This window comes from Notothenia rossii, assembly GCF_949606895.1.
Source record: "Notothenia rossii genome assembly, chromosome: 4".
Classification (NCBI taxonomy): domain Eukaryota; kingdom Metazoa; phylum Chordata; class Actinopteri; order Perciformes; family Nototheniidae; genus Notothenia; species Notothenia rossii.
In genome coordinates, this window is record NC_136902.1 from 5,908,380 (window position 1) to 5,923,675 (window position 15,296).

General features: G+C 42.2%; 1 protein-coding gene across 1 annotated transcript; it reads left to right on the top strand.

Moving 5' to 3' along the window:
* The first annotated feature begins 3,610 nt into the window (after nucleotides 1–3,610).
* On the top strand, nucleotides 3,611–15,275 carry gpkow (G patch domain and KOW motifs). The gene is made up of 11 exons (XM_079677215.1): nucleotides 3,611–3,800; nucleotides 4,613–4,794; nucleotides 5,987–6,129; nucleotides 8,676–8,782; nucleotides 9,728–9,932; nucleotides 11,746–11,878; nucleotides 13,145–13,283; nucleotides 13,382–13,502; nucleotides 13,866–13,935; nucleotides 14,880–14,965; nucleotides 15,048–15,275. The coding sequence occupies exons 1-11, from the start codon at nucleotides 3,628–3,630 to the stop codon at nucleotides 15,174–15,176; spliced, it is 1,488 nt and encodes a 495-aa protein (XP_079533341.1). The 5' UTR covers nucleotides 3,611–3,627; the 3' UTR covers nucleotides 15,177–15,275.
* The last annotated feature ends 21 nt before the right edge of the window (nucleotides 15,276–15,296 follow it).

The following is a 15,296-nucleotide window of genomic DNA, read 5'->3' on the forward strand; positions in this document are numbered from 1 at the left end:
GCTGAACAAAGTGTGTAAGTATGATAAACGTTTGTTTGACACAGACCTTAATCCAAAACCCAATGGAAAAAACCCATTGGCGTTTTGTGGAGGGACACCCTTCCTTCAGGGTCAGCCTTCAGAAATATCATTGCATCTCAATACACGATTCCTCATGATATAATTGCATGAAAAGTTGATGATTAAACATATTGAATTATCGCACATCCCCAGTTGTTGCCGACTGTGATCCCAGACTCCACATGAACTGTGGAACTAAGAATAGACCACGCTACAACTGCAGAATGCAAATGCAGTGGCTGGGAGCAAAGGTTTGGACCACAGATGGGCGCCGGCAGCCCCGTCAAGGGTAAACTGCCATGAAAACACACACACACACACACATACACACACACACACACACACACACACACACACACACACACACACACACACACACACACACACACACACTTAGTTTCCACCACACCTTAAAACAGCAGCATTAGCATTAATATGCATGCTGCCGAAGGACACAGGAGGAACATAATTAGACAATCAACAGCTCCCAGGTGACGTGCATTACTACGACAGACAGCAGGAGAGGAGATGCTCCACGCTCAGCGCTGAGTTTTGTAGAAACATGCCTTTCCACTCACTGCCGCTCCAAACTTGGGAAGAAAAGTGGATTCAATGGACGACAAGCGAATGCAGAATGACTGTGAAAAAGGTTTCCCTTAGTTAGAGTGCAGAACAGGTGCCGAGCTGAGGAAAAGGCAAACATGCCTCTCCTTCCCTTTCAACATTTTAATGATTCATTATCACAGCATAACCTTCAACGCTCTCCAAATCCACAGAAATGCACACTATGGAGTCAGGGTCAAACATCCATCCCTTCAAAACAAGCTCCCTGTATCGAACAGGGACACACCCTTAACAAACACACACATAGCAGCACACACAGAGAGCTGCAAGGCATGTTACACACATGCCTGCACACACACCTGACCGTGAACTACAGAGAACCTTTTTTTTGCAAGTCAGTCTATTTCTCACGGCAACGTGGGAGCAGGTGCATTGAGGGTGGGCTTGAGTTTGCATTTCATTAAGACCATTTCAGCAGCAGGAGAGCTAAAAAGTACACAAATGAACAATATAGATTTAACCAAAAAGGTCTCAATCAACTTTTTTAACCTTTGAACATGAGTCCTTACACTCAAGGGCTTTTTTCATTCAACGATTATTCTCTTTTTACCGTTTGGTTAAATTTAATAAAATAGTGAAACATTGTTTCTCAAAATCCAAGGTGATGTCTTTAAACGTCTTGATTTATTAATCCTTAACCCAAAGATATTCACTTGATATGATATAAATTAGAAAAAGGCCAGAAATCTCCACAATTGATATATTAAAAACGGCATTTTCTGACATTTCCGCATGAAAAATATGACTGAAAAGACAAATCATTTCACAAAATTGTTGGCGATGTTTCTGTTTTTCGGCTTATCGATTAGTCGACTAACCTCAAAGCTTGACAACACACACACACACACACACACACACACACACACACACACACACACACACACACACACACACACACACACACACACACACACACACTTAAAAGAGGTAAAAGTTCATGACAGAGGGACTTCTATCTCCATATCTCTGCCCCCATCATCACAAACCCTCATTCGCACTTCCACACACACTGACCAGTTTACATGCACACACTCTCTGACTCTCACTCTCACACACACACTTGGGTTACACACAACAGATTCTCATGTTTCCTCATATTTAGGGTAAAATAGTACTGACCTGCCCTGGCGCTGACACACACACATTCTCTTCAAGCAGTTGATCCTTTCAAAGAGGATCCGTTTGAACGCGTCTATATACATCGACCCGACTGAGGTTAACAGTTAACTGATAAGCATGCACTTCAATAAATAGCAGCTGTTTAAAGAGCTGTGTGTATGTGTATGATGAAAAGCAGTGTGAGTGCACCAGAGAAAGTGAGAGACGATGTGCACGGCCGACGGGATGTTTGGATACTGATGCTCTGTGGAGATGTAGAGAGAGGAGAGGAGAGAGAGGGAATAATACTCTCACACACACACACACACACACACACACACACACACACACACACACACGCACACACACACGCACACACACACGCACACACACACACTATCAGGCAAATCTGACTGGCTGCTTATAAATGTAGCAGCTGCTGCACTGCTACAGGCGAAACAACGTGCAGACTGGATGATTGACAGAACATGCCGTGTAACTTGCGAGGAAGACTATTAAACTAGATTTTGACTTTAAAAATACAGAATTTCTTACCTTCATGGTCGCTTTCTCCTCGGTAAATCCTTCCCTGTAGTGGTGCAGGTGCATTAATTACGGATTCATGTGTGTTTTACTACGGATAATGAAGAGAAACGTGGCTGCTCCCGGTGCTGTGACCGGGGAGAGTCGGTGTCATTGAGCCGCTGCAGGCGCGGTGCTCTGAGGGCGAGGAGCGTCAATTGCAGCAGATCACATCAGATTAGATCAGATTAGATACATGCTCTGATGTCCGGTAGTAAAGTGTGCTCAGGTTAATAATCCCGCTGCGCAAAAAAAGCACTTTTAGAGCAAAGAAACACTGCTAAAATGCAAATGAGCAGCAGGTTATCTTGGGAAGTTAAGGAGCACAGAGGGGAGGGAATGAAAATAGTTAAAAGTCCCGCCCCTTATCATCCTCTCTGTGTGTACCTGCATCACTTTTCGTTCACGAGTTATAACGGGGAGTTAAAGGCGTGAGAACAAGATTTGAGCTTGTAGAAACTAATTTGCTATACACGACGAGTTGTCACTATACATGTATAAGGCTCGAACTTGTTTTGTAATCATAATTATGTTATTGTTTTTTGATATGCGAGGTTTGCTTGGATAATACTTTAATGAGGCTAATTTATAGTAACATGGACATAACCCATTTGGGTGTGAACGCTATGGTGTGAACGCAGCAATAATTCATAGGCCTACTTTCTATAACAGAATCAGAAATTATTGAATAAGGAGTACCCTTTTTTAATTTAGCAAAATATAAAATTAGGGAATTCTTTAAATTACAGTCTTAAGCATATGTTTAATTAGCGCAACAATAAAAAAAATGTTTTTAATTACAATTAAATTGTATTGTTATTTTCAAGGACAAGCATAATATTCTTTTTTGGTTTATATATTCAAACTGTAGTCCAATATTCTGTCCTCATATATTGTTAAGTCTGCAATTCTCATTATTATTTGTTTTCGAGTCATTTAAAATTAAATTGTATTTGGTATTTTATATTACCCAATACATATATATCATTTTATTGTATTTGTTAATATATTGAAACTGTAGTCAAATATTATTTCATTATATATTGTAAAGTTTTACTTATTTTATTATTGTATATAATTTGCTTTTTGCCTAACAAAAATGTCTTATCATTTGTTGGAATCTAATCAATGTAGCCTACCTTTAATTATCATGCCTGTCGGGAATTGTAGTACTTTGGCAAGACTTCAACAAAAGAAGCATAGCGACATAAAACTACAACTACCACAACACCGTTCACCTACCAGTTTTGGTCACAAACAATCATGGCGTCGCACGGGGAAGATGTTCCTGTGGACGAAACAGAGAAAAAAACAGCCCCGCTGTCTTTTGGATTTACCAAAACAGTTAGCAAATTCAAACCTTCCTCTGTGGAAGGAGTGACAGAAAGAGAAGACAAAGATTACTTGACGGGAATTGACGGGAAAGAGTTGCAGAGGTAAGGAGCGGATGCTAATGCTAACATACCGGTTATTTACATAGAATGAATGTTAGCATCAACGTAGCGGTTACGTTCTATAAACGTTTATTCTGTTTTACTTGTCAGTTGGATTTAGTTTAGCTAGCTAGTTTTTAAAATAGTAGACGTTATTAGCAGGGTTGGGAGGGTTACTTTTAATCTGTATTATATTACAATTACTAGTAAGTAATTACCTGTTTAAAAAAAAGTAATTAGTAACGTAATCACGTAAAAAGTAAAGTAATCTGATCACTTTCCGTTAGTTTTGGATTACCTCAGTATCAATGCAATGCTAAGAAACACAAGAGAAAATAAATATCTATAAGATGTCAGGAAGAGACCAAAATATTTGGGATAAGAAAAATGTCTCCTTTTGGGCTAGGCCTACAGAATAGTGTAGTTTAGAAACGCTGTTACACACAGCAATTAACATCAAACAAAGTATGTTCGTTTAATAAATCAGGTGTCCACCTACTACATTTGAAAATTAAATTAAATTAAATTAACCTTTAAGCAAAAACACTACGTCAACCCATAATATGTCATTCTTTATTATAAAACGCATTGTAATCCTGCTAAAATCCCCATTTAACCACTAATCTGATTACATCCGTTTTTATGTAACTGTAAGGGAATACACTTAACTTTTTTTTGTATCCTCATTACTTAATCCTGTTACATGTAATCCGTTACTTCCCAAGCCTGGTTATGAGTTTATTTTACCTTAGTTTAAACATTATTTTGCCACAGTAACTAACTAAATATTGTCTTTCCCTGACTGTGCCCTGCAGTACCAAGCCCTCAGAGAAGCCCAAAGAGCTGATCATCCCTCTGATCCAGAAGAACCGCTGGCACCACCGGGCGGACCGAGCAGTGCCCAGCGAGCCGAGCGCAGCGACTGAAGCCAAAACACAGGAAGCTGCTCCGGAGAATGACTCTGTGGAGTCCCAGGCCGTCAAAGAGCTCATTGAAGGTGGGTACATCGAGAATATTAACAATAACAACAGACTTTCACACAGAGTTACAAAGTGCTGACACATTTAATACACTTAAATGATCAAATTAACAAAATGGCTACCAAACACATCATGAAACACAGTTAAAACATAACTAAAGTCATACGAAAGCAATTCCAAAAAGCGTTTTTAAAGCTGATTAAAACATCTCATGGAATAAATCTATTGCATACCAGATATTATATTATGTAGTTCTATAGACATTGTGATTTTCTATTGGCCCTGTAATATCTATCTGAAGGTAAAGTATTCAGAATAGTGTTGATGCAGATTCAATAGAAACAGTACCCTGGTAATAGAGGTGTTTCTTAAAAAGTATATATAAGCAAGAAAAAGTGCTACTTGAGTAAAAGAGTAGTAACTAACTTTATTATAAGCCATTTATAACATCAAAGTATTACGCTTAAACAGGCCCTCGACAGGTAATGACTTGTGTTAAGTGTCACTTAATCATTATGCTATCCAGAACAAGACAAATGACCAAATACATGCTGTTAATCACTTCAAACAAAATGAAAAAAACAACCGTGGTTCTCTTAGCACTTCCTTGAAATGAGAGGCTTCTGCATCTTCAGTGAAGTGTGTAAATGAAACCGATACTCCCACAATACATCTCATTTACACTTTTCTTTGTGTGCGGCAAAACAAGCTCGCCAAAATGGCTTCACCAGTCTGGCTGTATTTCAAGGTCTTTTCAAAAGACAATAAAATAGCGGAATGCAACGTGTGTGAAGCAGATCCACCCGCTGTGACGGACCGGTGAGCGGAGCAACACACACAAAGAGTTAGACCTAACACACTTAGCTTTTTGATCTACCTCTGGAACTAAACTAGTTATACATATATTTATTCTTCACTGTCGGGTCACTCATTACTGGATCAGTGAGCTGCATGAGACAATACTGACAGGCTGTCGAGAGAGTGCTCATGTGTCCCGTGTTATTCTCCAAAGTGAATGTAAACTTGAATAATGTATTTCATTTGAATGTAATAATTATGTTGGTTGTTTTTTGTGGAAGCTCCAGAGAATGAGCTCCATTATGGAAGATCCCCATTGGCCCCGCCCACTCGATCGGCCCCAAAGTTGGCGATCGGAGCGTCCCGACTCTCATTAAAAGCTTGTTATATGTGACCACTTTCGTCTCGCAGACTCTCGGAGGCAGCTGGAGGAATGGCAGAACGGCCCTCAGGCAGAGAACCTGAACCTCTACATCCCCCTGCTGATGCAGAACCAAGTCCCTGAGGGTTTCGAGGACGGAGACCATGTGAAGGTGGATCTGAGGCCTGAATCCGTAAGTGTGGAGACGTGTTGTGTGAAAGAAAGAACGGCTGCTCTACTCAGGGATTGATCGGAAAAAGAGCGTTATTGATATTATCTTTTGGATGAAATCTTGCTTGATACATTTTCCTTCGAATACAAAGTGTTGAGAATGTACTCTCAGTGTATTTCAATATATTCATGTTTTAGTGTTTGGTGAACCAAAGAACAAGTCGAGTCATTTACTTACTGCCGTAGAAATAAGACCATATTTTGAAGCGATGGATGGACCTCTTGCAATCTACGGAAATTCTGAAAGCTAAAATGAATCAACACATTTTAAATCAATGATGATGAATGAACAAAAGTTTTCAAAGTCAGACATTTTCATTTCATCAGGGGGGGGGGGGTGTTGCTAGTGAACTGTCAACGGCGGGAGCCTCGCTGCGGGGAAACGGTGGACCTCTGTCGCCTGTCAGCGCAACTTCAATGATGCCGTTCAAAAACATAAAAAATGAAGGGCGGGGCCGGCCGTCAGCGAACCGAGCCGGCCGTTCTGTGATTCTCCAGATTCTAACCGTGTGTCACCTGTTCGCAAGTGACACTTTTTTTCTGCCAGACGCCGTCTAGTCTCTCACTTTAGGTAAATATTCACGAAAAATGGATCCATGCTGCCGCTCGCATAAGTTAACTAGCTAGATTTCACTGTTTCTCGTTGTTAATTTTTTCTGACGCTGCGCCCTGCACACTTTGATAAGCGCTGCTCGACATCAACATTTAAGCCCATCCTCACACCTGGGAGTTTCCTTTATGTTTTATAGTTGGCTGCCTGTTTTTAGCTTGTGTGTGATGCCTTGCTTCAGGGTAGCAAAGAGAATTGCTCTCAGGCTCTTGGCTAATTGTACATGTGTCTAACTGCTATCAGATGTAAAGATCACAATCCAATCTGCTGGAGAGGCATTTCAGTGAGAATATGAAAACTCCTGACGGTTCACAAAAACCCGGTAGACTGGCGACTTTGACTCTGGTTGAAATCTGAGTGTGTGAAAGTGCTGACGGTCAACAGAGAGAGAAACCTCTGACATCAGGACAGGGAGGCTGGGTGGCAGACAGGCGTCCACACTCTCCCCAGAGACATGCAGGCAGCCAATCAGACGTCCTGTTTTCACCGAGAGGCCTCGAGCGCCTCGTCTCTGTCACCCCGGCTCTGCTCCGTGTCACTGCAGAAGAACTGTCAGTCTGTGGCCCCCGAGCTCATTTAAATGCAGGCTGTTCAGTGAGCGTGGACCGCAGGCTTCCCTCAGAGGAGCGGGGCCGTCGCTCGGCTCTGAACGGGGGCCGCTGGGGCCCGGCTGAGTCTGACAGCCTGGGGCCAAACGGCTGAGTAAGAGTGGCATCACACGGCGCTTCTCTCTGTCACTGCACAACTCAACCATTACATTACATAAGCACCGCATTTAGTACCAAAACACGTTTAAGTGCGTCTGTTTTTTTAGCATTTGATGTGTGTCCCCTGATGCTTAAGAATATATAATACTCACTCAGTGTTGTCAAATTGATTTTTTGATACATTTTAAATATTTTACACACATCAGATCTTTGTTACTATCTGTGCTTTCTCCATTCCTTTCTCTACGACGCAGGTTTGCTAGTGGTGTGGTCTTGCAACAATGATTTAGATTGTTGGGTCCTAATAGGAGGTTTATTAGGAAACATGAACCCAAATGATAAGAATGGTGAATACCTCCCAATTGATTCAACATTTTTTATGGAAAAGGCAAATTCACTTTTCCTCTTAGTTGCTTCTTATTCGCTTTCGATTGTGTTTCAATCCTGAAGGCACTTATATATATTTCCTCATATTGAAAATGGTATTTGTTGGGGAATAATTTGCTTAGGTATTCAACCTTTGACAAAGTTCATCATGTTCTCCTCTCACTGTCTCCTTTCCCACGGCATAGGTCTACGGTCTTGGGTATTGCTGCTATCTCTCTTAAGGAGGGGCAGCTCTCGGTCAGAGATAGACCGTTTCTCAGTGTCGAGTAAAGCTGCTCCAGAGCCACTATTTCAAGCCTACTACGTCATCGAGTGGCGCCGAATCACTGTTTAAATGCCCAGCATACATGTGCTACCAAGCAAGCCTCCTCGACATTGAGAAACGGCCATAGTTATTGTCGTGGGACACCTGGAGCACATCCTTCTCAGGGTGCAGGTGACCCCGAGCCATAAGCGACAGCAACTGTGATTCAGTGTCCTCAGCTGTTTAGTCTCTCTATTGAAGGATGTTGATTATCACACTCTGAACTAGTTGAGCCCTCCTGTAGCTCCAGGGTTTTTCAGAATTGATTGTGGCGTCTCTCCCGTGTGGTCAGACCGTGGCATGTCGTGACATGTCGTGTGAATTCTCCGGCCGAAGCTCCAAATGAACCGTCAGTGTTTGCATTCAAAGCTCCAGCTCTCCTCGTGTCTCTCTGAGTCCTGACTCCAATTGCTTCAGAAGTTTCCCCCCACGTTATTGTTTATTGAAATGTGTCACGGTTTTGTATCAAAGTTAACACTATGGGACTCTGTGTTGGTCAGTCGACAGAGGCGGACTATGCGTGTGTTCCTGTGGAGGCGTATGGAATCGCCATGCTGAAAGGGATGGGCTGGAACAAAGAGGAAGGCATCGGACGCACCTTCAAACAGTAAGACACAAACGGATGCTTTACTACTTCCTCTAATCATTTCAATGCACACTTAACTTTAAGCATGTTTGAAGACATGCTTAAAGAATGTATCAGAAGGGCAACATCAAATGATACATTTCTGAAAGTTTCATTTATTATCTTTTGGTTTTGGATTGTTATCGATATTTAAAGACTTCATCGTGAGCTCTCAGACTATGTGATGGTTTTTTTTTTATATTCCCTTTCACATTAAATATACTTAAAATACCTTAAAATGCAATCTACTGACTCATCTATAATACAAATAATAATTAGTTTCATCCCAAGGTTGAATATAAATTAAATTGGTGTTGGAATTTGTTAATTCTGAAGAAATGTACGTTTGTTTTCATTCAGGTCTGGATGATGAATGTATTTCCACTAGGGCTGTGCAATTAATCGTATTTTAATCTCGATTTTGGCTCGCAACGATTACGAAAATAACGAAATAAAACGATATACAGTATATATTTTTTAAGAAATGTTTTGTTGGTTTTTCAGTTGAATTAAACTTAAAGTTCAGGGTAATCAACTGTTAAAAACATATTGTTCAACATTTATTTTTTCAATAAATAGATTTTTTCAAAGTAAATGGATAATCGTTTTTAATAATCGTGATATCAATTATTGACCAAAATAATACACATAATCGCACAGCCCTAATTTCCACTCTGAATATAGTTACGAGTGAAATATGAATGTTTTAGCACATTTACCTGAAGTTATAATGTAGATTGCAACCGTATAAAAGCCCTAATAACAGTCAACTATGACCCCAAAGGAGAAGCATTGACAGGATGACATTCATATCCGTACAAAATCATTTTGTTTTCATCCTTGTGCCCCCCCCCCCCCCCCCCAGCCTCTCCTGCACATGTCTGTCTCTCTGTTTATTGATCCACTCTGTTGCTTCTGTCTGCTCAGGCATGTGGTGCCGATCGAGAGCCAGCTCCGCCCCAAAGGTCTGGGTCTGGGTGCCGATCGTGCCGCCATAAAGGACCTGGAGCCCACCAAACACAAGCGCCCCCCCAAGCCCGGTGAGGAGAGGGAGAAGGAGGAGGAGCTGGTGATGGGGCCCGGGGGCTTCGTGCTGGTGCAGTCAGGGGCCCACAAAGAACTGTATGGCAAGGTACGCTTCATCTGAAACATCGGCAACATCTTATACATCCATCACCTGTTGACATGCCCTCGTTTTAGTTCAGAGGCTCCATACAGCAAGTCAGAGGTGGAAGTATTGGAGTACAAATACTTTGTTACTGTACTTAATTACATTTTCTTCTTGTATCAGAACTTTTCTCCACTATTTATTTTACTGACGACTTTTTACTTTTACTTCTTACATGTTGAACCCAAATACCTGTACTTTCTACTTCTTACATGTTGAACCCAAATACCTGTACTTTCTACTTCTTACATGTTGAACACAAATACCTGTACTTTCTACTTCTTACATGTTGAACCCAAATACCTGTACTTTCTACTTCTTACATGTTGAACACAAATACCTGTACTTTCTACTTCTCTCATTTTCCAAACAGGCTGGTTCCTTTAGTCTGAATGTGTGTTTGGTGGCGTGATCATTATTATTTAGAGTCATTGCGTGCCTATTGATTTGAACACGATCCGTGTATCCATCATTTCCTGGTCTTCTCTAAAGAAGAGGGACCAATGAAAACGTTGTCATGTTGCCGTTGGTCACCATGGAAACATTCATTAGCTAACAATGACATTATTGTTCTATTAATATAAAGGGAGGTCAGGTACTCTTTAAAACAGCTGCTAGTTATGGGTACTTTTTACTGAAGTACATTTAAAAGCCTCTTTACTTTCACTTGAGTAAAGAAGTTTAGTCAGTACTTCTACTTTCACCAGAGTATTTTTAAACACGAGTATCTGTACTTCTACTTGAGTAAAGGGTGTGTGTACTTTTGCCATCTCTGCAGCAAGCAGACCGGACCAGTAAAATCATAGCAGCCTAGTAGCTTATAAATAACAGCAACTGAAACACAAGAATACAAACTACCGTAATTTCCGGACTATAAGGCGCACCTGAATATAAGCCGCAGCAGCTAAATTGAATGATGTGTACATATATAAGCCGCACTGGACTATAAGCCGCAGGTGTTTTAATGTTTAATTACCATATGTAAGGGTTCGTGCACAGAGGGGATTGTCGGGAAAGAGATGGCTGTTTGAGGAAGCTCCCATTTATTAACATTTCAACAAACAAGTTGCATAACGTATTCAAGTGTTAGCATTTAGTGCAATAGTAGCTACAGAACATGTGCTGTGTAAACTGTACTGTATCACATAGCGTTTCAGACACACACACTTTTCAACTTTCAAACTTAAACGGTGCGCTCCCAGCGCACGTACCGGCAGTGATCTACAGCAGTGGTTTTCAACCAGTGGTACGGGGACAAACTGTCTCGCTCTCGTAATGTCTGTCTGTCTTGCTCTCGTTCTGTCTCTCGTACCACTCTCGGTTCCACTTTTACTTTTGCGCGCTACCTGTCTCACTCTTTTCCGGCCTCCAGCTTTTCCTGCTGGAGCCCGCCGCTTAAAGGTGGGGGTCCGCGGACCGGCCATAGAGCCCATAGAGTTAAAGGTGTATTATAAAGGTGTATACATATTCTTGTCCTTCCCACGCTTTTTGTTATGGCCAAGAGCCAGGCCATGACAACTGTAACCTGTAAAAATCCATAGATTTAGGAGGTCCCCTAGTGGCCGTTAGCTGTACAAATCCATAGATTAGCCGCACCGTTATATAAGCCGCAGGGTCGAAAAATGGGGAAAAAGGCGCGGCTTATCGTCCGAAAATTACGGTAGTAGTTTTTACACTTTGAAAAGTCAATCTCGGGCGCCGTTGGTTTGACACCCTGCATTGGAGTCTTCATGTTTTGTTTTTGCTTTCCACTGAGTAACTTTATTTCCCGCTACAGATTGAAGGCTTGGACCCCGATAACGCTCGTGTGGTGGTGAAGCTGGCCATCGGGGGTCGGTCTGCCACCATCAGCCAGCACGCTGTGAAGCTGGTGGGACGAACAGAATACGAGAAAAACTGCAAAGACCTCAGTGAGTCCCTCTCTAAAAACAAAATATAACGAGTAAACATTTAAGGTAAATAGTCTTGATGCTGATATTAGATTAAATTTCTCTGAATTTGGTTAGAGGTCATCAAAGGTCAACATTTGAATTTGATCCAATTAAGACAATTTCAGTTTTTTTAATTACACGTAATGGCCGTTGCAATCTGAAGTTTTTTTTCTAATTATTGTTACAGTTTTTACAATGCAGCTTGTATATTATAACAATAACAATAATAATAATATAGCTTTAGTGTGAGGCTAAATATAATTAATATTTTCTTTAATATTTCTTGTATGTCCGCGGGGTCTTAAAAAGTATTAAAAGTTGATAAATCAATTTAGCGAAAATGAAGGCCATTAAAAAGTATTAAACGGCATTTTCCAAGGTATTACATTTTGTAGCTTGTTTTCAATAAGTATATAAATTGTCCAAAGAGTTTGTATTCTACAGTCTGCCTGAATGTAATCATTGCCTAGGTGTGTAGTGTGATTCTGTGTAGTTTATTTATGGCATCTGGGGGGGGGGGTGCTAGTGGAGCAGTATCTATACGGGACGTATCAATTCAAAATTCAAGCAGTAGACAGAGAGCTGCTGTGCCTCCTGTCATCATTAATGGATGTCTCTTTAAAATGACCGCTCAGAGGAGAGGAGTTCTCATTTCTCTAACCGCCTGCTGCTTCCCCTCCTCTCTCCTCTGTTCCCCTCCTCGTCTCCTCTCTCTTCGGTTCCCCTCCTCGACTCCTCTCTCTTCGGTTCCCCTCCTCGACTCCTCTCTCCTCGGTTCCCCTCCTCGTCTCCTCTCTCCTCGGTTCCCCTCCTCTCTCCTCGGTTCCCCTCCTCTCTCCTCGGTTCCCCTCCTCGACTCCTCTCTCCTCGGTTCCCCTCCTCGACTCCTCTCTCCTCGGTTCCCCTCCTCGTCTCCTCTCTCCTCGGTTCCCCTCCTCGACTCCTCTCTCCTCGGTTCCCCTCCTCTCTCCTCTGTTCGTCTCCTCTCTCCTCGGTTCCCCTCCTCGACTCCTCTCTCCTCGGTTCCCCTCCTCGACTCCTCTCTCCTCGGTTCCCCTCCTCGGTTCCCCTCGTCTCCTCTCTCCTCGGTTCCCCTCCTCAACTCCTCTCTTCTCGGTTCCCCTCCTCGACTCCTCCGCTCGCATCTCCTGTGGGCGGGACGAGGATAGGAGGAGGATTAGAGAATTGAGAAGCCTTCTGTGTTTCAGTGTTTTCCACATTTGACATTTTTCTCCTGCCCACCAGCTCGCCTCAGTAGAGCCCACAAGGAGAAGGAGAAGGAGCGAGAGAAAGAGAAAGAGAAGGAGAAGGAGAGACAGGAGGAGAAGGAGAGCCGGAGTAAAGACGAGAGGAAGAGGAAACACAGAGAATCCAGTCAGGACAGGTACACATTTCACCTCACTGCAATGTTTCTCATTTCCATCTATCGGCTAAGAAAGCTTTCTCTGAGTAACCGTGTGTTTGACGTTCTCTCCACTGTAGAGACAAGCCTCCGGTGAAAGAGGCGAGGCGACCCCCGCCCCCCCCTTCCTGGCTCCAGAGGGATCTGAAGGTTCGCTTCATAGACAAATCCTTCAAAGGGGGCAAATACTACAACTCTAAGGTACAACACCTGAGCGTCTTGTATTAGTGTCGGTGTACTCGCACCTGTTCATGTACTCATTACACATATTACCATCAGGAGGTCCAGACCTTCACCAAGTTCCTTTTGCCTATATTCTTTCACTGAATGATGTCTGTCTGATTGTCTTTGAGTTATTACATGTTTCTGACACAAAGAGTTAAAAACATACTATTATTAAGAAAGAAAAAGCAGGTGCTCTCCAGTTGAATGTAAACACCTCTAAAAATAGTTGTTTCATATCCAGGGGTCTTCCCTATCTTGCCCTATATCATGAGTTGCTGTTATAATGATTACAAAGGAAGGGTTTCTGTCGTAGTTCTTAACATCAGCTTTTCTTTACAGATGTGTGTGGAGGACGTCCTCTCACCATCAACCTGTATCTGTCGAACTGACGAGGGGCGGCTGATAGACGGTGAGTCGGCAGCGATGCTTTTAATAAAGACTACATTCAGCATAAAACATGTCTCACATATGCTGCAGATGTGACGGAAAAAAAGAAAGAATAACCATTAAAAAAAGGCAGAATTTGGAGATTTTGAGAGAAAGTCCACATTTTGAGATTTTGTGAAAGTCATGATTTTGAGATTTTGAGAAAACTCAGTATTTTGTACATGACAGGATGTATGGTTACCTATAAGAACCGGTATTCCTCCATCTTGTGACTGTGTAACTCCCGGGGTGTTTCTCAATCTCGAGGATGCTGGCTTGGTAGTCGCGTACTTCCAAGTCACTTCCAAGCCACGGCATCGGAAAACAAAGAAGAATGGAACAGGCTAACAAGTGTGCCACTCTCTCTAACGGTTTCAACATAAACTGTACCGAAAATAAATACCTCACGATGTCTATCTAATTATGAACTTGCTTTACTTTCACGGATCACATTTTTGGTGATAACAAATGTAACAAAGTAACATATTTACCAACACATGTTCTACGCCACTACATACATTTAAACGTGTGCTGCGTCGGTTCAGCCATTCTCCGCAAAGGTTTTTGAAATTGGTCTGTGCGCAAAGCATTGTGGGGATTTTAAGGAGGCGAAGTCTACCCATGTGCAGCCTCGAAATTTCCCCCAAACCTCGGTGGAATTCCAAGTATGCTGGAGATTGGAACAGTCCTTCGGGGGCACTCGATGACGTAGCATCCTTGAAATATTGGCTTGGAAGCCAGAATCCTCGAGATTGAGAAACAGCCCCTCTCATGTGAAGGACACTGTTCAGGAACTAGTTGATGCTCTGTATGTGACGACTGCTTCCATTCTGGAGAGGATCACAGATACATGGATCCTGAGATTCAAGCTCAAGCCGGTGACAAGTGAGATTTTTCTAACAAACCTGTTAATTATTTTGGTTGCAGATGTGAAGCAGGGCATGCTGGAAACCATCATCCCCAAACTCGAGTCTGAGTCTATAATGGTTGTCCTGGGCGAGCACAGAGGACAGGTGAGCAGAGGGTCTTCTCTCCTGCAGGATGTGTGTGTGTGTGTGTTTATTTTTACTTATCAGTGTGTTTTTGTTTTTCCAGGTGGGCCGTATCCTCCAGCGGGACAAGAACAAGTGCCGCGCGATGGTGCAGCTCGACCGACACGAGGAGAAAGTGTTCATGCTGGATTATGACATCATCTGTCAGTACGTAGGAGAGACGGACCAATGACTCAAATATCCCCCCATCGTCACACCTTTAATGTTGTTTCTTGTCCAAAAAAAAAATCGTGAATTTTAAAGCAATTTTGTAATAAAACAGTGTCGAGAACTTTCTTTGTACAGATGTTAT

What these genes read in the sequence shown, in the direction of transcription:
- gpkow (XM_079677215.1), top strand. Translation starts at nt 3,628, where the DNA reads ATGGCGTCGCACGGGGAAGATGTTCCTGTGGACGAAACAGAGAAAAAA. An exon ending in ATCGGACGCACCTTCAAACA is followed by an intron (nt 8,783 to 9,727) that starts GTAAGACACAAA and finishes CTGTCTGCTCAG; the next exon opens with GCATGTGGTGCCGATCGAGA. An exon ending in AGAGAATCCAGTCAGGACAG is followed by an intron (nt 13,284 to 13,381) that starts GTACACATTTCA and finishes TCTCCACTGTAG; the next exon opens with AGACAAGCCTCCGGTGAAAG.